This window comes from Belonocnema kinseyi, chromosome 5 (assembly GCF_010883055.1).
Source record: "Belonocnema kinseyi isolate 2016_QV_RU_SX_M_011 chromosome 5, B_treatae_v1, whole genome shotgun sequence".
NCBI classification, from domain to species: Eukaryota; Metazoa; Arthropoda; class Insecta; order Hymenoptera; family Cynipidae; genus Belonocnema; species Belonocnema kinseyi.
Window position 1 is genome coordinate 30,237,800 of NC_046661.1, and position 22,740 is coordinate 30,260,539.

Here is a 22,740-nt window from a genome sequence, read left to right on the forward strand (position 1 = left end):
CCATAAATTGCCTGAGAGGTGGACAAAATGTGTAGCCAGCGAGGGCGCATACTTTGAATAAAATATTTGTTATCATTCTCTTGAAATAAATGTGTTTTTTCTCGAAAAAATACCGGTTTCATATGTATACACCTGGTAGAGCCATTTATGAGCACAGAATCGATCTTTTCTCAAAAAAGGCACTGGAAAAATGAATTTTTTTACTTAAAATTGCCAACAAACAATACAAATATTTTTTTTACTTTCTTAAATGATTGGATCGTTCGAGCGACCCTTCCTACATATGGAAAAATTTTCCCCCAATTAAAATATACAGGGGCTTCATCAAAATCTAGGACCACCCTACAGAAAAGAATCTCTGAGTATATTCTAAAAATTCTCTAGGGTCAGAGGAGCTCAGAGAAATTCTCCGCAGGCACTCAGGTAGAAATATTTAAAGGTCCAGGTAGTTCTTTTAAATGTTTTAAAGGCTTTAAAATGTCCTTTCAGAAATTGAAATAAGAATACGATCATAAATAACGAGCAGAGAGGCTATCTCAATAAAGTAGCCGACACTCAAGGGTCCTTTGTTAAGTTTTCGGATTAAAATTTAGAAATAGATTTTTTTTAATTTCACAGTTAACAGCCTAAAACATAATGATTCGGTATCTACGGGTTTCGATGATTTCAGATATCTAACTTTTTTTTAAATGCTTAAAATTGGAATTAATACGACGTTTCTCGTAAATGGAATGAGATACGCTAAAAAAGACAAAATTTTTTAATTTAACTAGAAAATGGTATATTAACATATAAGTTATCATTATAAATAAGTATAATAAGAAAATTCATTAAATTAAAAGAAATTGTTAATAATTTTAAGAGAAATTTAAAAAGGGAGAGTCGGATTAGTGACGGCCAACTACTATAAATAACTCTGCCCGCCCGGTGCGTGACAAATACAAAAGGAACATTATATTACCGTCGCACCACTCTTAAAAGGACCTTGAAAAGGACCCAAATCTCTCAAACTTTCTCTCAGACTAAATTGTTTCAAATCGACTCTGCTTATAGTCTCAAATGGGCCAGGCTATTTCGCTAGAGAAAACTCGGAGATTTTTTTCGGTAGGGCACCAACTTGTTGTAACATTTTTTGTTATTCAGGCATTAATTAGTTAATTATTCTGATCATGCATATGTTTAAGATATTTTTGGCATTGAGTTCTTCAATATTATTAACATTTTCATTGGCTAAAATAATAATTTGAACAATAAATATTTTTTTTAACATAACAAATAGTAAAATCAAAAATATCAGCAAAATAAATTATAGACATATAAAGTTCGAACTGTTTTCAAAATGTATCGCAAAGTTAAATTTTATTCATATTAAACTACATATTATCATGACGTTCTCTTCTTTTAAATATTACATTGGCGTAACTTGGTAAACAAAAATGGCAATTGAACTCTGCAATTCTCAAATTAAAGAGAAAGAGAAGTACTATATGATACAACTAAAGGAAAAATCCCCAAAAATGCTGTGTGTTCTATACATAACCTCAAAAGTAGCCAAAAACGCTATTTTTTGGATACACAACCTCAAATATCTTAAAATCCTGACATGAAGGGCCAATTCTGACCCCGGATTCAGATTCTACGTAAAAAATTACTTCAGAAATGACGTGTAATTAGTAATAGTTACTCTTATTCTTTCATTTTTTCTGTTCATTTGCAAGCAGCATCAAGTTTTTAATTATTTTGGCTTTTTCTTAACGAAGTGACTATTTCTTCTTACATGTAAGCCGAAATAGCCGACGGTAGCTTATTTAGACATACAATTATGGCCAAATAAGGACGGTATTTTGTTTCGCCCTTTCGGAATATAAGCAGAATAGGGTGACGGTCAAAATAATGAGAGTAACTTATTTATTATTATACGGTAGATTATAATAAAGAGATTAATCGTTAAAAAGGCAATTGTAATTGTACCTGCGAAACATGATAATGATAGGAGAGTTAACCTCAAAATCTCCAGGCATGGCTCAGAGGTAGTTCTGACCACTGCTGTCAGATGGCGCTGAAGACGAATGCGCCATTTTGAAAGAAAACTTCTAAATTCAAATACTGATAACATCAGTTTTTTTAAATTGGAAAAACAAGTGCCGCTTAATTTTCTCTAAAACACAACATATTTTGTCGCCAAGATATCCTACGATTTGAAGTTTAACTCTGGTCTCTGGAAAAAAGTTTTCTATGATTTTTAGAATTATAATGATATTGACACTCAAGTCTTATGAAACAAGTAAGTTTAAAGCTTACGAAAAATAATTTTTTTACCAATATTTGTTTATAGAAATTTTTGTATAACAATTTAGTCGAGTATTATGGGGGTAGATAAATTAAAAGAGTTTAAACAAAAGATGGAAAAGGAGAAGGTTAGGTACGAAAAAGAGGAGGGAATAGACTCGTTAATTGAAAGGTTAAGGGGGTCCATTGAAAAGGTAAAAGATGAGCTGGGTAATAACGAAGAAAGGGTAAGGGGAAAGAGAGGCTGGTGAGACGAGGAATGCTGGGAGAGTAAAGAGAGAATAAAAGAGTGTGTGAGAAAATGGAGAAAAGGAGAAATGGAGAAGGAGGAGTATAACACGAGGAAAAAAGATCATGAGAAGATGCTTGAAATAAAGACAAAGGGGAAGGGAAGAATATAAAGCAGAAGTAGAAAAAGCGATCAAAGAAGGTAGGGTGTGGGACGTGATAAATATGGATAGAGGGGAAAGGAAGGGCGTTAACGAAGAAATAGAAACGGAGGAATGGACGGATTATTTTAAGGGTCTATTACGGGGAGAGCAACATAAGATCAAAGGGGAAAATTGTAGGATAGTCCAAGGAGAAATGGAGGAAGGAAACGAGATAATAAGAGAAGAAGTGGATGAGGCAATAAATAGGTTAAAAAGAAACAAGGCTACAGGAGAAGATGGGATGGAGAACAAAGCGATGAAGTATGGAGAAGAAGGGATTAAGGATGGGATGTGGAAGTTCTGCAACAAGGTCTGAAAAGGGGAAGGTTGGCCGGAAGAGTGGACGACGGGACTGGTGGTACCGCTTGTCAAGAAAGGGGAAGGAAAGAAGGTAGAGGAATACCGAGGGATCACTCTCATGTCAGCCGGCTATAAAATATATGCAGAAATCTTAAGAAAAAGGTTGGACTCAGGTAGAACAGAAAGAAAGTATCCCACATAATCAGACGGGATTTAGAAAAGGGATAGGAACTATAGACAATATCTACGTACTTAACTATTTAGTTAACAGAAATCTGGGGAGAAAGAAAGGGAAACTAGTGGCTTTGTTCGTAGATTTCAAAGCAGCGTTTGACTCAGTGGACAGAAAAGTACTATGACAGGCAATGAAAGAGAGAGGATAAAGGAAACTTTTACTGAGACCAGGATTAGGGTGAAAATAGGAAAGAAAAAAGGGCAGGTTTTCTAGATAGGCCGAGGTCTAAGGCAAGGGTGCCCGTTGAGTCCGTTACTATTCAATATCCTACTGGCAGACTTAGAGGAGAAGCTAAAGGAGAAAGGGAAATGAAAGGTTTTGGGTAATAGCAAACTATACTCTCTAGCATACGCGGAAGATGTAGTTCTATTTGCAGATGATGAGAAGGGAATGAACCTAATGATGAGAATCTTCGAAGAGTATGTGGGAACAAAAGAGCTGACGGTGAACGTAGATAAGACACTGGTGATGTGCTTCAGAAATAGAAAGAGAAAAATAAATTACGTTTGGAAGATGAACGGACAAAAAGCGGAAAGTGTAGAGTTTTGTTATCTAGGTTTTTGGTTTGAGGCAGAAGGGGAAAACGAGCTGCAGGTGAGGAAAAGAATTGAATGTGCGAGTGAAGTAATGGGCCAAGTATGGGGTATAGGAAAGAGAAGGTTCAAGAACGATTGGAGAATGAGGGTCTGGTTGTTTGATGCGTTGGTGTGGGCGGTGTTGTGTTATGGTGTGGATATCTGGGGATGGAAGGAACATAGGAAAGTAGAGAGCATGCATAAGCGATTTCTGGGCTGGATAATGGGGCTTGGCTGGAGTTGCCCAGGATATATGTTAAAAGAAGAATTAGGAAGAGAAAATATGGTTACTAGACAAATTAAGAGAGTCTGGAGGTTTGAAGAGAAGCTAAAAAGGGGAGAGGGAAGTAAAATTGTACAAGTATGTTTCGGCAAAATTCGGAACAATAAAGCGAGAGGTAATGTGGGAAATTCAAAATGGGAAGAAGAAAGGAGAAAAATGAGAAGGGTGTGTAATATTCGAGAAGGGGTTATGGAGTGGCAGGACATAGAGTTAGAGCTATTAGTTAAACAAGGAGAAGAGAGATGGGCAAAGATTATAGATTCGAGGTACAATAGATGGTATATAATGATCAAAGGGTTGACGGAACCAGAATATCTGCAAAAAATAAAAAAGGAAGAGAAATGGAATAGGGTTGTACGGTTTAGAATGGGAGAAGAAGTGAGAGCATGCAGATATTGGATGGATGAAGAGTTGAATTTATGCAGAGTATGTGGATACGAAATGGAGTCATGGGCACATGTATTAGAGATATACAGGAGAGGAAGAGGGACAGTTGAGTGTGGATGAGTGCGTAAGATGGACCTTGGATGGTAGTAGACAGGGAGTGACGTGGATGAAGAAATTGGAAGAAGTAAGGGAAAGCAAGAGAGTAGAGCAGAGCCAAACGGGTGATCCTGAAAAGGGACAGTAAAAAGCGAAAATTGTTTTCAATATCGTGGAAAATGCATTTTTTTATGGTGAGAAAAAACGGAAGCCCTGGAAGCTCGCTCATTTTAAGAATTAATGTCACTACTGTTACTATTGTTTATCCTACGTAATGCGAAAGAGTAGAATATAAGTAGTAGTTAAGTTAGACTAAGGATGGAATTGTAAATATATGTACAGGGAGCGGAGGCCCTCAAACCCGTAAAAGGGAGAGATTAAATACATGAATAATTACTTTTTAAGAAACACCACCCACAAGTCTGTTTTTAGTGTTCCAAAAAACCCCATAAGTGAAAAAATGGGGTTTGCGAGTTTTTGGCGCTAATTATGATTTTTTCGTTTTTTTAAAATGCAAATTGTTTTAAGTACATAAAATACCACTTTATACTGATATCTTGTTATTTAAAGAAACTGTTTTACCCATTTTCTCGTAGAATAGTGATAGAAAATTAGAGTTTTTTCTCAATTTTTCACTTTTTGTCCAATTCTCAATTAAAGCGAGTTGTGTTCATTATTATTATTATTAATATTCGTTTTGAATAATGCTGGAAAGTTGAGGTTTTTGTAAAATTTACAAATTTTTGTCTCTTTTCACTCAGGGTGAGCGAAACATTAATTCAATGTAGCAAAAATAATAATTCAAACGAATTATTATTGTTTATAACTATCTTCTTCTTTATTAATGCTATATAGTTGCGTCTTCTTAAATGTTTAACTGTTCATCCACTTTTTACTTAGCAGAGTAATAAATAATGCATTTTAAGAAACATATTTGTTTAAACAATTTATAATTGTTATCTGTTTAATCTATTATTACGTAATATATTATATCTTCTCTTAGACAAGTACTAAAAAGTTGCTGTTTTTTGAACTCCTTTTCTCCAGGGTTCACTTACAAGTAATAATTGATACAAGTTTAAAAAAAACTTATTTGAACAATAGATTATTGTTCATGACTATCTTTTCTTAGAGTAAAGCTAGAAAGTTTTGTTTTTCTAAAATCTTTAGTTTTATTTGAACTTTTTAGTTACGACTACATAATAAGTGAACCTCAAAAAGAATAATTTTTCTAATATTATTGTACTTTTTTCAAGTGAATTATTTTTGTGCTTGTTCCAATGCTTAACAAAATTAATTTAAACAAAAAAAATATCTTACACAAGAGGCAAAAACAAATAGTGGAATAATTTAGAGTGGATGGGAGGACTAAGTCTGTAAAAGAATTGTAAAAGTTTCGTTCTAAATTACCACATGAACTTTATTGCAAGGCGCAAAAGAAAAATTTGGAGTTACAACTATTTTTGTATCATAACCCCCCCCCCCCCCCCCTAGAAAATTATATTTTTAATGTTTGTTCTCTAATGTTTATTTATTATTCCTTCATAAAATTGAAATATTTCATTCGTAGCTGTAAAAGCAAAGTATAACGCAATTTAAATTTCGCGCGTTCGATTTTAGCGCCACCTGATAGCGGTGGCCTGAACCTCCTCTGAGCCATGTCTTGAGATTTAGAGGTTAACACGCCTCTCATTCTCATGTTTCGCTTGTGCAATTACCATTGCCTTTTTAATGATTAATTTCGTTACTGTTATCTACCATATAATAATAAATAAGTTACTCTCCTTATTTTGACCGCCACCCTCTCCTGCATATATTCCGAAAGGGCGAAACAAAAGACCGTCCTTATTTGGGCATAATTGTATGTCGAAATAAGCTACCGTCGTCTATTTCGCCATACTTGTTGTCGAAATAAGCTACGTCGGCTATTTCGACATACATGCATGTCGAAATAGTCGCACCCTTTTCTTAATGAAATTCAATGCAAAAGTCAGACCAACTTATAGTGGCGCCATCTGCTGGTTTAGTTTGACCGACATTTCCCCTCCGGATCTTAAGTCGTCATGTTAAGCGATGGATGGCGCCCCTTGGATCCAAAACAATAGAATCAAATGCAGTATCAAAACAAGGGACTTAAAACATTGCAGATTTCACTAGTTGTTTATTTTAAGAAAAATTGTGATAAAATGGATGTGAAATATTGCAGAAAAAGAATATACAAGTATAGCGTAGTTGACTGTAAAAGCAAATCATCGCACGCTGGTGTTACTTTACACAGATTACCTAATATACCAGATATTTGTGTGCAGTGGATTAAGAGTACCCTACCGAAAGAAATCTTTGAGTTTTCTTTAGCGAAATAGCTTGGCCCATTTGAGTCTATAAACAAAGTCGATTTGAAACGAAATAGTCTCGGAGATAGTTGTCTTTTTTGGCGTATCTCATTCCATTTACGAGAAACGTTCTAATAATTCCAATTTTAAGCATTAAAAAAAAAGTTAGATATCTGAAGTCATCGAAACTCGTAGATTCCGAATTATTATGTTTTAGGCTGTTAACTATGAAATTAAAAAAATGTACTTCTAAATTTTAATCCGAAAACTTAACAAAGGACCCTTGATTGTCGGCTACTCTATTTAGATAGCCTCTCTGCTCGTTATTTATGATCGTATTCTTGTTTCAATTTCGGAAAGGATATTTTAAAGCCTTCAGACCATTTAAACGAGCTTCCTGGACCTTTAAAAATATCTACCTGAATGCCTGCGGAGAATTTCTTTGAGATTCTTTGACCTACAGAATTTTTAGTATATACTCAAAGATTCTGTTCGGTAGGGTACAGCAAATAATTTTTTTTTTTAACAAATTCAAAATTATTGAGATTCTATTTTAAAAGGTTAATTTTTAGGTTTTGAATATTTTAAAATATGTCGCAAATGAATATGAAAAATTTTAAAGCAATTTCTTTACATTTAAATTTTTTTATTTTTTGTCTATTAAAATTACGAAAGGTTTTAGGAGAATAACTAAATACGAAATTCCGAAAAAAGAGTAAATGGAAATTTTTAATCTTACATAATTGCACGTTCCACTCATTGAAAGGAAATTTTCTTTAGATTCCCAGAAAAATGTTTAATTATTTTTTAGTTTGAAAAATTAACTTTAGAATAATGTTCTAAAAGATTTCAAAGTATTTCCAAAACAAATTACGAAAAGGAATTTTTTGGAAACCTTTAAAAAGGAAAAACATTTAGAATGTTTAAGTATCTTAAAAAGATTCCAAAAAATTATTAATTTCAAAATTATAGAAATTTGGAGAAAAATGTAAATTTTTTTACAATTTTCATTAAAAAATTTGCTTTTCATCATAATTATTTTCATTTATTTATTTTCATTTACAAGGAAAGGGGAATTTTCATTATACTTGTTTTTAAATTAAACATACACTAAAGTTATTTCAAGCTGAAAAATAAAAGTTGTTAAAGATGATTGATGAAATCGAGCCGAATATTTTAATACCAATTATAAGTAGTTTTAGAACAGACCTCAAGGTGAGCTTTATCAAATAAATATTCCATTATTTTCATTGTTTATTTAACAATAGTTTTTAGGGTTTAGTGTTTTTCTCTCACGTTAGGTCAAACTTGCAGCTATTATTTAACCATAATGCTGTAGGGTTTATTTTATTCCTTTAATGATTCTCTGTAAATCTCATTAGTACGTTTTTATTAAATAAAACGTTTATTTAGGGTTAAATAAAAATTGAACTAACTAAAATTGGTATACGTCAATAATTAAATAATTTATTAAAAATGGAGAAGACAACTAATTTCGAGGTGAACGCTGGACTGAGAGTTTCACACGGTGCGCGTGCGCGAAAACGTATGCATGGGCTAAAGAGTAGGGGGTGAAAGTGTGCGAAAGATCGTTTCTAATGAAGAGAACTACTACTTGATACACGTACACTGTTAAGGCAGGGGGCTGCTTAAGAGGAACGAGCCTCTCTTTATACCCTGTGAGATAGACAACGAGTTGCGATAGAAATCGAAAGGATGGTTTGCATGACTAGCTCTGCACTTAAAGCTGGGAAATTATTAGCATAAAATGCGGTCGCGGTATACAAAGGTGGAAATTACACCGTCCTGACAGGCGAAAATGAAACCCTCTGTACCTGAATTAAGCCCTGATGATTTGAGAAAAGCAAAAGTTTGCTCCTTTGACAAGGACTGTTCTTTTACATTTCTGTAAAAGTTTCCGTGCATTTTCTTGTCAAGTAGCTCTTGGCGGAATTTTTCAACCTCTGCTTTCTTTACTTCGGCTTTAAGCATGATCCAAGAAGCTATGGTCCCGCAACTTGGTGCAGGGGCGGTCAACGCAATGGGAAGTAGACGGTCGCGTACTATTATGATTATATCTAGTTCGCAGACCAATTGTACCCGCGCTGCTGTCGACAGCGTGTGAACCCGGCAAGGGAAGGTTGACTTTTGAAGTCGAGAGCGTTGACGGTCGAACGTGCATTTGATTTGAGTTTTGATATTTGCCATGACGCCATCGGTCATACGCACCTTGTCAGCAACGGTCGCAGCGAGAAAGTGAAAAATGCGATACAGCGAAACTGTTCGGATAGTTGACAACAACGTGCGTATGATGTCAAATACGCATGTACGTTCGAACGTTGACGTTTAAGACTCTCATTGTGGACTGGCCTTGGAATTTGAAAACTGTCGTGTGCGACTGACAACCTAAAAAACTTGTGTTTGCAAATTTTCATTTGCGTATTGCCATACGAAATAATTAGTGCAGAATTATGGAAATATGATTTAGAAGGCATTGAAAAATGTTGCTCATCTGTCTTCTGTCTCATATTCTTAAAATTTTGCTTTGAGTCTTTCATGAAAGAACTATATATAAACATACGTGCACTGACACATGCACATACGAACTAGTTCACAGACCAATTGTACGCGGCGCTAGCTCTGGGTATCTTGCCGCCTACTTCCCATTGGGTTGACCGCCCCTGACTTGATACGAAATACGTACAAACCGTGTCTCGTAAAGTGACCTCCATAATGGTTACCAAGATAGCGCAGAGACGCTTTTCTAACAATTCAAATCATTTCGCTTCATGATGCAGCACAGCGTTTCTCAAACTTACATATTCAAAAATAGATAATGCGAATTTGTTTAATACATCTTTCAATTCTTGAAGATACATAGTTTTATATTTAATATTATTTATAGATTTCAAATTCTGAACCCTTAAAGGAAACTTGAGATTTACTGTAACCCTACTGGCTTTCCAATTTGTTTTCAATTGTCTAGGATTGTCTAGGTAGAATGCTTAGGAATAAATATATTTGATCTTGAAAATCTTTCAATTATGCAAAGAAAAATGAAGTACTATGAATGATTATAGGTCTTATTAAATTTGTTAATTGTACGATATTATGCGCAAACGTTAAAAATCGTAATGAAGACAGGCTTAACACTATTTGTTTTTGCCATACATACACGAAGGATAGCACTCCAAAAGGAGCTAAGGGACATTTTAGCAGCTTTACAGGAGAGCGCAAAAACCTTCTGTAAAATCGAAATGACGATTAGGAGAGGATCTTCAATTTGCAACGATGTAAACTGTGCTTATAACAATTTTATTATGAAGACACTGGAGATTCAGAAGTCCGCGTCCGCCTTGATGGCGTGAAATGTATAATCGCGAAACAGACGAATTGATATGCAAGCTCTTATGCATATGCATGATCTTTATCGTGGCGATGTCAAGGTCCTTAAGCTCGTTCTTTGTCCATTGAACTACCCTAAACGAGGAGAGTAAAACCTGGCCGGCAAGCATGCTATTCGCAGATACCTTGTTCAACGCCGACATATTTTGAAGACCAAATCTTCCGAACAAGATGCTTGTATCTGCTTCGGATCTGCTTTCACTGATGTTGCGTCCTGAATGCGGCTTTAATACACGCACGCGCCCGCATATATATATTAATATATATTTGATATTATTATTATTACACAGGCACAAACTTACTTGCACGTATACAGAGTGTGCTATGTGCAAAAAAAGATCAACAGACAAAAATATTGTGCACTTAAAAAAGATTTACAAATTTGTGATAAACCATTATTTGATAGAACCTGTAGTTTTTTTTATTCGTAAAAAACCGACATCGAAAATAATTTTTTTTTGGGCGAACGGCACAATCTATGAAAAAATGAATAGACAAAAGTTGCTCTTCCAAAAAGAGCTACAAATTCGTCATAAATCATTTTTTGATAGCACGCGTAGTTTTTGTTTGAATCTTAAAATAAAAAAGAAACATCAAAAATTAAATTAGTTTTATTGAAAAACGACAAAAGGTACAGGAAAAATCTAATTTGTTATTAATAATTTTTAGATAGGACGAGTACACTTTCTTTTAATAGTGAAAAATAAGATTAAAAATAAAAAATAACATTTTTGGGAAAACGACACCAGACGAAAAAAATGAAAAGGCAAAACTTATTCAACCAAAAATGATCTATAAGTTTTGTTATAAACTCTTATTATACAAACATATCAAAGAAGAAACAAAACTTTTAAAAAACGACACAACACGGAAAAAATATGCTTCATCAAATCTAGGGAACTAATTCAAGAGTAGAGGGTATGTAAGACAGTTTAGTGGAAGTCAGAATGGTCTGATTATACGATGTAATTAGCAATTTTTACGAAGTGTTTAGATCGTTTTAATAGTATTTAAAATCTATGAAGACATAACATGTATTGGGGTGCAGGTTATAAACTCTGTAACAGAATTCTGGAAAATGTATATTTGAGTGGATACAAAATCTGTTAGAGCAACTGAACAACGAAAAACATGAACACTAGTCTAGCAAGGGAGTTGTTCATCTCCAGAAAGTCGTGGGACCGGTACCTCTGGAGAAAAAAGATCTCTAAGTACTTAAAGCTGTTGCTCTTGGTAGTTCGGAACCCACCATAAAATGTAGGTCCCCCTCCACCACCAAGTAAGTCTCTGGGGGGTGTGTAAAGGAATATGCAAGAAGGTAGCAGAAAAATGTAAACCCTTAGGGGACACATTAGAAGGTTCTTAACCATTCGACTTAATTTATTACACAAGTACTAACTTGTTTACACTTATACAGGATGCCCCAACACATGTACAACCACTTTTACTATGTCATATTGCACAAAAAAGTCCCCTATCAAAAAGTTGTGCGAAGCTTAGTTTGGGCGCAAAGAAGCTTCAAAGATGGACCTAGAGTTCCTCTGGAGAGATTTGTGTCACGCAATACATAACGGAATCGGAAATACATAACGAAGCGCGAAACATTTAAAGTATTCTTAAGAAGAGGTTATATGTAATATATTTTCGTGTATTGTTTGTTTTAAAAATAAGCTTTTTAATTAAGAATATAAAGAATATAAAGAAAACTTGCTCTTCTACGTCAACGAAGCTAGGTTTGATACATTCCAGGAAATGAAACAAATATTCAGATCATTGCACCCGGTTGTACCCGTTTTTTTAACTGTAATTTGTCTTCCATTATTACTCCGATGATATAATATATAAATTTGAAATGCAATTTCAAATTAACTTTCGCCTGCAGCATGAATTTTTTGTGATTGAGAAAAATTTGTGTTGAGGAAAAGGCCGTAACCTCAGAATTCAATTTCCTTACTTTACTTCACAAACAATACAATTAGAAATTTTTCCCCATATTTTGTCTCATTCCATTTTTTTTCGTAAAAATTCAAAATTTGTAGTATAAAATTTTGTTTACCCAATTAATTAATTACTATTGTAAAAATTCATGTCATTAAAAAATTTATATTTTAATAATTTTCAATAAACAAATCTAAATTATTATTCTTGTTATTCTACTTACTATCTATTAGATTTTACTGTTCTATCAGTGCCTGAACATTGAATTCAACTTGAAAGTCGAGCCAATTTCAAAACATCCGATTATTAATATATATTAATTTTCTCATTCGTCAATTTATTGAAATTCTCAAAAACTTAGTCGCCGCTTTGGAAGACAAATATTGAATTATTACTTTTGATTTCAAAACCGCTGTTAGCAATTCAAAAACCCCCCTAGTATCGAGTTTGAAGAAATGCTTATTAATTCCAAGAGCTTCGAGACCCCGACACTATCAAGCTGCTTGAAACTTTCGAGCAACTCTAAAGTTTCAGGCTGCTTGAAACTTTCAAGCAACTCGAAACTTCTGAGTGCTCGAGCGTCTTCGAGAACTCGAAACTTTCGAGAACCCAAAACTTTCGAGTACTCGAAGCCGTTCGAGTAGCTCGAAAATTTCGAGAACTCAGCATTTCGAGCATACCTGAGCTCAATTCGACTCGACTCAAAAAAAATCGAGTCGACTCGATTCGAAGTTTCGAGCTTTTTCAACAAACTTATTTTTAATTTAATAAAAGCCTTTAATTACGAATACGAGGTGTGTTCAAAAAGTAAGGTGACTTTTCAATTTTCGCGGGCTACGTAAATTCAAGTTTTAAATTTTTTGTTTTGTTGTGTTGGTACACTCGTCACAATCATATGTTCACAGTTTTGACTATATAGCTCGTGTTGTTTTTCTGGCAGAGGCGTAAAAGGTTAGAAGGGTTTGGCGTGCTCGGCGATTTTCTTCTTTCAAAAAAATGGAGCAAAGAGTTTGCATTAAATTTTGTGTGAAAAATGGAATCCAGTGCTCTAAAACTCTTGAAATGTTGACAGTTGCATACGGTGAGTCTACTCTGAGTAAGAAAAATGTGTATAAGTGGTACAAGCTGTTCCAAGAAGGCCGAGAGGATGTCGAAGACGAACCTCGCCCTGGACGTCCCAGTACGTCAACAACAGATGAAAACATTCAAGCAGTGGAAGAAATGGTGTTGAAAAATCGCCAAGTTACCATCAGAGAATTTGCTGAAGATGTTGGCATATCGGTTGGCTCAAGCCATGCTATCTTTTCGGACGTTTTGGGCATGAGATGTGTGTCAGCGAAATTTGTTCCAAAACTGCTTAATTTTGATAAAAAGATCCATCGCATGACCACCGCTCAGGAGATGTTGAATGAAGTCAATAATGATCCTGATTTTCTCAAAAGGGTTATAACTGGGGATGAATCGTGGGTATATGGTTATGACGTTGAAACTAAAACCCAATCGTCTCAGTGGAAGCATCCGAAGTCTCCAAGACCGAAAAAAGCACGTCAAGTTCGGTCAAATGTGAAAGTTTAGCTCACTGTCTTCTTTGATTACCGTGGCGTAGTGCATCAGGAATTCTTACTACAAGGTCGTACGGTCAATAAGGAGTATTACCTTCAAGTTATGCGCCGTTTGCGAGAGGCGATACGCATCACGATAATGAACCTGCTCATTCATCGTTGCTTGTGAAATATTTTCTGACCAAAAACAGCACCACAGTCATGCCTCAGCCTCCATATTCGCCAGATTTAGCCCCCAGTGACTTTTTTCTTTTCCCAAAAATGAAGAGACCGATGAAAGGACATCGATTTTCAACGATTGAGGAGATAAAAATTGCATCGCTGAAAGAACACAAGGCTATACCACAAAATGATTATCAGAAGTGCTTCGATGATTGCAAAAAGCGTTGGCACAAGTGTATTATATCTGAGGGGGATTACTTTGAAGGGGACAACATAAATATTCAGGAATAAATGAATATTTTTTGAGAAAACCATAGTCACCTTATTTTTTGAACACACCTCGTATATTATGATTATGTTATATTAAAGTTGAAAATGCTTTATAAAGTTTCAATCGCACTTTTCAATTCTTTTAATAACTAAGAGTTTCGAATTAAAACAGATACAATCTAGAAATTCTAAAACTTTGACGGATTTAGAATCGCTTTATTAAATCAGTTATTCTTCCGTTTTTAATACTTAAAGTACAGATGCATTAAAAAAATATGTATTTAAATTTACAGATGATAAAATAAAACTGTTTTTTATAACAAATTTACAACTTCAAACACTTTTTAATTTTTAAATATTTAAGTCTTCAAGAATGCACTTTAAGGACTTCCGACATGAAAGTGTAAGGTAGTGTGAATTCCTGATGCTAAATTTTTCTGATATTTGTGGTGAAATATAATGTGAATGGATTGTGGAAATGTGTAGAAGGGTTTGGATGTGGGAGATTGATTGAGAGATTGCGAGATTGAAAAGGGACTGAATATTTTTGAGGATTGAGACAAATTTGTGTGGAAGTTGAGGTCAGGTTGGTCTGAGATTTGTGACAGGGTGGAAGGACTGGGTTGATTGGGCTGGTGGTAGCAGGGTTGGGTAGACAGATAAAGGCAAGGCAGGCACCAGAATGCGACGATTTATAGAGGCAGGGAAGGAAGGTTAGAAAAAGAGAGATTAGGAGAAAAAAGCGTGGGATTGATGGAGGCTTTTATCAAAAGCAAGAGAGGGAAGAGGAGAAGCAGTGAAGAGTAGGGGCGATATAGGTTCAAGCTTGAAATATTTAAAAACGTCCAGATCGCCGCCAAAAAAGCAGAGTTTTTTTAGCGAAGGATGAGAATAGTTAGAGGCTGAAAGAAATACAGATGAAACTAAAGATCCAATGAAAGAGGAAAGACCGAAAGAAATTCTCAAAGTTATGATAGATGTAATGGGGATTCAGGAAGAAAGGCAGGAGAAAAGGGGAGAGGAAATAAGGAAAGAAATTAGGCAAGAAATGACTGAACTTAGGGAAGAAATAAAGAAATGAGAAGAAGTGAAGGAACAGTTAAAGAAGAGGATGCAGTCATTGAAACAAAAACTAGAGAAGTGGAAAGATAATAATAAAAAGATAGAGGAGATGCAAGGTAGAATAAAGAAAATAGAAATCTCGAACCGGAATTTTGATAGTGGGCGAGAGTGGGAATACAGAGAAGGAAAGGCTAAGAAAAATAGAACAAATAATAGAAGAGAAAGAGAGGGGAAAAAACGTAGTGGTAAAGATTATAAGATTAGAGGGGATGGAACTGGAGGCAGTAATGGAAAAAGTACTAAAAAGGATTGATGCTAAGGTAAAGATAGAGAAAGTGAGAAGTGTCGGAAGGGAAAAGCGAAGAGGGGAGAGGGGAGAAAATGGCATTGGTGAAACTAAAGAAATGGGAACATAAGAGAGAAATGATGACAAAGACGAGGATGTTATATGGAAGCTCGGAGAGAATAGAGGATGATTAGACATGGGTAGAATGGAAGATGTAGTATTAGTTAAGGAAAATAGCGGAAGAGGAAAAAAAAAGTAAGAAGGACCTGGATTAAGTATGGGAGAATACTGATGGACGGAGCATGATGGGATTGGGATGAAGAAATGGAAAAGATAGTAAGAAATGAGGTGCCGGGAAACTAGGAGAGGAAGGGACGGTATATAGGAAAATAAGAAATAGCAACAAGCAAAGAGACGAGATACGAATTTAGGAAAGAATGGAAGATATGTTGCTAGAATTCAGCAGGAATACGGGGAAAGGATAGAGAGTTTATTAGAAATTGGACACAGTGGTATGTGGTAATTATGATCGAGACGTGGCTAGATGAAAAGGGATGGGAAAGAGTAAGGGGCAGGTTACCAAAGGGTAACAAATGGCAAGTTCAAATTGCAAAGAGTAAGAATAAAAAGGACAGAAGGATTGAAGGAATAGCGATGGAAGTAGGGGAGAAATTTATAACAGGGAAAGATAAGAAACAGAGGAAAGAACAAAAAGAAGGATTAATGGTAGAAGAGGTAAAGATGGGAGAAGAGAAGTGGAAGATAGTGGGGGTTAATTTGAAAGGTGATTTCTAGGAGAAAGCAGAGGAGATGAAAGAAATTATGGAAGAAAGTAAAGAAGAAATAAGGCTTATAATAGGATCGGATTTCAATGCGAGAATAGAAGATAGAAGAGGAAGGGAATGGAGAAAAGAGAGAGGAAGAAAATCCAAAGATAAGGTACAGAATGGGGAGTAAAAGTAGTTTTTCAAGAGCTTGGAGGAGTTGGCATGGTTTACTTTAAATGGAAATATAGAGGGAGATGAGGAAGGAGAATATACACGCTCAGGAGGAGAAAAAAGAACGGTAATTTATTATATGATAGTGGATGATGTGGTAATAGACAAGGTCAAGAAACTAGAGGTAGGAGATTATATTGATTCGAATCACTTTCCCTTAATAGTGATATTAGAGGGAGAAACAAGTAATAGCAATATGAATCAAAAGAAAGAGGACGAGAATAAAAAGTTTGAGGAAGAGGCTGAGAAGGCTAGCACGGGAGAAGTTTGGAAGGTAGTAAATAGAGAGAGAAAAAGAAGAAAAAGAATAAACAAAGATATTGAAATAGTAGAATGGAAAAAATATATTTTGATTGGCTAGGAGGAGTAGAGGGGAAAATTAGGAAGGGAGGAAAATATGGTAGAAAAAGAGATGAGGAAGAGGACATAACAAGGAAAGAAATAGCCAAGATGTTAGTAATAATTAAAGATAGAAAGGCACCTGGTATAGATGAAATTCCAAATGAAGTATGGAAGTATGGAGGGAAGGAAATAAAGGAATGGGCATGGATAATGTGTAATTGAGTATGGAGAGGAGAGGGGTGGTCAGAGCTATGGAAAGAAGGTGTAGTGATACCAATAGCGGTAAAGGCGTGATTGACAACATATGTTTTGAACTATCCAGTAAATGAGAAGATTAAAAGGGTAAAAGGCACAATAATAGAAATGTGGAGTTAGGCAAGGATGTCCTCTGAGCTCACTTTTATTCAGTATAAGAATATCAGACTTGGACGAAAAAATTAGGAGAAAAGGTTGGGGAGGAGTTCGGATAGGTTGTTTCCAAAGTCAGACATAATTTTTCCAATAAATGGATCTTATAGAGCTTATAGATCTTATGAGCTCACGTGTCAGTGATTCTTAAATATCTTTTTCTGTGCCGATGTTTTGTTTTAGTTACGTGCACATCGAAAATAGAAGTCGCAAAATATTGTCATGTTTACTGAACAATTCGTAAATATGTAAGATTCTAAAATGTGTTAATAATTGCACTTACTGTTTTCCTTCAACATAATACTGACTGTTTAATAAAATATTACAAAAGGATAACTTTTTTTGTCACATAATCCTTAACAAATAAAGCTATCAAATAAAAATAATATGAATTCACAGCAGACCGTGGCCTAACCTCTTTATCATGATTTTCGCATTGTCACATTGATAGATAATTATGAGAACCTCTGAGTCGCGTGACACCCACGTGACACCAATTTGAATAAGTGTTTTACCGCCTGCGATTTTTAATAATTTTTTTCTGGTGAACGACACAGAAGAAAAAAAGTTATAACGCACCTTCGATTCAGATTAAAATGATGTATTAGAAAAATTATTTTATCTAAAATCGAGAAACAACCCTATTAATAGAAAGATGGGGGATCATTGAGGAATTAAAATACAATAAATTATATAAGGTGATAGAAAAGGAAGCAGTACTGAAGTATTTAGAAAAGGGCTGGGGAGAGAGAAGGTGGACCAGAATAGCAAGATTTAGATTGGGAAACGGGGCAAGGGAGGGGATGTTCTGGGAAAAAGAAGAGAACAGAAAGTGTAGAATATGTGAATGGGAGGAGGAAACATGAGAGCATGTTTGGAAAGGATGTAGGAGGGGAATGGAAGATAAAGGAAGCTGGCAAGAGAATGTGGTTAAGATTCTAGGAGAGGGTGGATTGGGAGAAGAATGGATGAAAGAGTTGGAGTGTGCTAGAGGAGCAAACGAGAAAGAATGAAAGAATAGACGTGAAGAAAAATGGCAAACAGGAGATACAAAAAAAGTGAAAGAATAAGGAAACGGAAGTCGCATAGATTAGAAGCGTTAAAGATGGTGAGTAACGGTTATGTAATAACGTAAGTCGACTAAGAAGCGCTTGCGTCCTCATTCTCTCTCTCTCCCTCCCCCCCCCCTCTCTCGCTTGCACTCTCGCTTTCGATCGCCCGCTCACTCGTTTGCTAACACGTCCTAAATTGCGCTATCGCAGGAAATACAAATAAGATCCAGATATAAGACTATGTAAATAGTTGGAAATAATATTAAATAGTAAGGATAAGATTTTATAAAAAATATATAGACGGAAATATTGTAAAGGACGGAACTCATGTAAACCCTTAGGGTTCACATTATGAATAAAGAAGAAGACTGCACTTTAAAATTCTTTAAATTAAAAATATAAGCTTGAAAATAAAAATCTAAGATGGAGAATTTTTAAGGTAAAAGATTTCGAATTACGCATCATAAACTGAATGATACCATAATTGAAACAGATACCAATTCAAATAATTACTTTAAAAACTGTTGAACCCGTCGTTTTTCAAAAAAATAAATTATTTTTAATGTTATAATTTAAAATTGAAACAAAAACTACGCATACTATCAAAAAGTGATTCATGACGAATTTGTAGCTCTTTTTGGAAGGGAAACTTTTGCCTAATAATTTTTTCATAGATTGTACCGTTTTCCCAAAAAATTAGTTATTTTATTTTCAATGTCGTTTTTTACGAATAAAACAAAAACTACATGTACTATAAAAAAATGGTTTATCACAAATATGTAAATCTTTTTTAAGCGCACAATATTTGTTTCTGTTCAACCTTTTTTTTGTATCAAGCACATTTCGATCGAAAAGTGGAATTTTTTATATGCCCATCTATTTCTACAAAAGTAAAAAAGTAAAGAAAACAGTGTGAAATTTTTTTGAATCTAAACACTTACTTCCTTCTCCATTCGATCTGGCAACCATTTTTCTTAGCGGGTCAATGTACTTCATCAGTCTCCGAAGTGTTTCTTTATAAACATGATCCTCCATTGGACTTGGCGCTGCACCTATTCCAGCAGGAGTATTCAAAGAACTACTGGGAGAAGGTGCCATGCCTAAAATAATTAATAAGAAGACATTAGACACTCCATTTGCAAATAAACTCCACATTTAAGTACAATATTTGTCAAATTGACATTCTCAAATTATCTGAACTATGTACCAAAAATTATACTCATTATATTTTTCAGTGGAACAGCTAAATTAATAGAAATAAATCAATTATTCTCATATTTTACCAATAGAGCGTTGTCCAGAAAGAACGGAGGGTTGAGACATTGGTGAAGGAGCCAGAGCGGGTGAAGGCACCATTTGATTGCTGAAAATTAAATCGTTCCATCGAAATACTATGTTACAATTTTTCAACACATTATCTAGTTTTTTTAGTGTTTTTCAGAATATAAAGTTTCACCTTTGTGGAGCTCCTAGCCCTCCAGGACTCGGTGCAGAAGAGGAAGGACTCTGGTTTAAAAACTGATTCGGTGTAACGTTTCGTGGTCCGTGAAATCCAACATTCATCATTTCCGGAGGCTGAAATTTTATAATTATAAAAAAAATCTCGTTCTAGATACTGGAAAATGTAGTTAAAATATTCTAACCTTTCGTTGAACGTTGTGCATTTGTTGCTGCATCTGATTTGGACCAATCTGACCCGAGCCCATTTGACTCATTTGCGGCTGCATTCCACCTCCGATAGATCCTCCCATCTGTCCAGGAACTTGATTTTGAATTTGATTCTGTTCAGAATTTAAAAAAATGTTTGAACGAAAATTGAAATCCAGAATTACGCAAAGTGATTTAATATTTAAACTATTAAGACCTGCATGTTTTGTGGTTGCTGTCCACCTGCCATTTGATTTCCCATTTGACTCATTTGTCCAGGACCGATTTGGACTAATTGTTGTGGCATGTTACCTTGTCCAATCTGATTAATTTGTGTCAGAATTGCGTTATTCTGCATTCCCTGCATTTGAGCCATGTGACCCACTGATCCCCCCGCTTGTCCAGACATCATTCCCATTCCAGGCATTTTATTTTGTATACTTGCCATATTTACCCCTTGTACGGGTCGTTGATTTAAACTCTGAAGAACTGTAAAACCGATTCCCATTAGTATTTTAAAAAATTATAAAAAACAGCAACTCGATTTGCAAAATATAGAGCGAGAAGCTTACAAAAACTGAAAAAATATTATATTTAAACGAAAATGTTGAAAACATGGAACTGCTTTAAGTAAAAAAAGATGTGATTATTAATTAAAATTTCCGCTAATTCCTCTTATTTATTTCTCTCACAATCGATATTTTAGTAGTTAGGCTCCTTTTTGACAAATGGCTTCAGTTACAGATTACCATAAGCGCACGTGTTGAAACAAATAACTTCCATTGATATGAAATTTTTTCAAAAGCTGCTGGCCTCAGAGGTGTTTGCACCTTGTTTAAGTTTTAATGATCTTAGATTGACCTTCAAGATCAAATTGAACCTATGACCTTAACACTATTTGAACGCCCAAATTTTCCGCTCTATCGGTTTCCAATGTCACAAGGGGGGGGGGAGGCTTCCGTTTTTAAAAAAGGTGAATCTCGAAATGACCTTTAAGGTAATTGACAAGATCAAATTAAAGGTCACGATTGAATGTGTCTTGTTGAAACAAATAACTTCATTTATATACATTCTTTTCAAAAGCTACTGATCTCAGAAGTGTTCGGACCTTTTTTAAGGGAGTCACCTCATGAAACGCCCGGAAAAAAGGAAAAGATCTTTTACATTAATTTTTAAGTACTTCTGAACAACATTGCAAAAAAAAACCAAGTCAAAGTTTTACAAAATGGCATAAGCATGGCGGACTGAAATGCCTCGCGTCTGAAGTCGTTGAACGGCGTCCAGGATAGCGTCCATAATTTTCGTCTGAAATCAATTAAATTTTTTTTTACTCACTACACTTAGGGGCCATCCATATACCACGTGGACACTGTAGGAGGAGGGGGTGTGGCAAAATTCCACACTTGTCCACGAGGGGGACCGGGGGGTGGGGCTAGAATCCACGTGGACACACATTTCCCTAAATCTGTGGAAAATATACTAAAATGAGACAAGGTGTACTCTACGTATACTCGAACTTTTATATTGTGCTCGCGCACAATATAATCTTTATTTTTATTTTATTATAATTTTTTTCACGACTTTTTTTTTGAAATTCAAATCACGTTTAAGCTGAAGTTTCTAAACTAATCCGAATTTTTCAACAGTTCAACAGTTCGAAATTCGTTAACTGACTAACAGCTGTTGGTGCATTTTGCAACAATTTATCGTTAAACTGGTCAAAAATTCGAGTGAAAAAAACGTCATTTTAGTACTCTTGAAACCCACGGGGAACGGTTGTTTGAATGCAAAGAACTACCAAGAAGTTTGTGTGGCAGGTCCTGAGTGGTGCCAAACTTGACTGGTAGGCTGTCAAACATAAAAAAATGACAGGATGACAATTGGAACCTTCATTTTAGTACTCTTGAAACCCATAAGGGATGATTATTTAGGTGCAAACAACTAACAAGAAGTTTGACTGACAGCTCCTGGGTGGTGCCAATGTTGACTGACAGGCTGTCAAACATACTAAAAATTCTAGAGAAGATACGTCATTTTAGTACCCTTGAAACCCATTGGGAATGATTGTTTGAATACTGAAAACTAACAAAATATTTGACTGGCAGCTTCTCGGTGGTGCCAAAGTTGACTGGCAGACTGTCAAGCATATAAAAAATGACAGGATGAAAATTAGAACAGTCATTTTAGTACTCCTGAAACGCTTTGGGGATGATTCTTTAGGTGCTAAAAAGTAAGATAATAATTGATTGGCTGTTCCTCAGTGATGCCAAATTTGACTGGCAGACTGTCTAGCACGTCGAAGATTCAAGTGAAAAAACGTTATTTTAGTACTCTTTAAACCCATTGAGAATGATTGTTTTGGTGCAAACAACTAACAAAGAATTTGACTGGCAGCTCCTGAGTAGTGCCAAAGTTGACTGGCATTTTAATCAGCAACTGAATGAAAGTTTTTTTCCTTTTCATTAACTAAAATTTTCATCTATAGGATACTTCTCTAAAACTAATATGCATATAAAAAAATAAACTACGAGAATCTCACTTTTTACATAAATTCACAGCTCGCTACAAGGGGTTTCAAGAGTACTAAAATGACGTTTCTTCACTTGAATTTTTGGCACGTTTAACAGCCTGCCAGTCAACTTTGGCACCACCGAGAACCTGCCAGTCAAACTTCTTGGT

At 35.1% G+C, this 22,740-nt stretch overlaps 1 protein-coding gene across 3 annotated transcripts in view; it reads right to left on the reverse strand.

Annotated features, from left to right (window-relative positions):
- LOC117172737 (mediator of RNA polymerase II transcription subunit 15) overlaps positions 1-22,740 on the reverse strand; it is an 88,983-nt gene that overhangs the window by 40,662 nt on the left and 25,581 nt on the right. For all 3 annotated transcript variants that reach the window (XM_033360914.1, XM_033360913.1, XM_033360915.1), the window contains exons 6-10: positions 20,279-20,550; positions 20,058-20,195; positions 19,871-19,989; positions 19,698-19,777; positions 19,356-19,514 (exon numbers count right to left, since the gene is read on the reverse strand). In XM_033360914.1, coding sequence (XP_033216805.1) covers positions 19,356-19,514; positions 19,698-19,777; positions 19,871-19,989; positions 20,058-20,195; positions 20,279-20,550 — 768 coding nt within the window. The remainder of the gene's footprint in view (positions 1-19,355; positions 19,515-19,697; positions 19,778-19,870; positions 19,990-20,057; positions 20,196-20,278; positions 20,551-22,740) is intronic.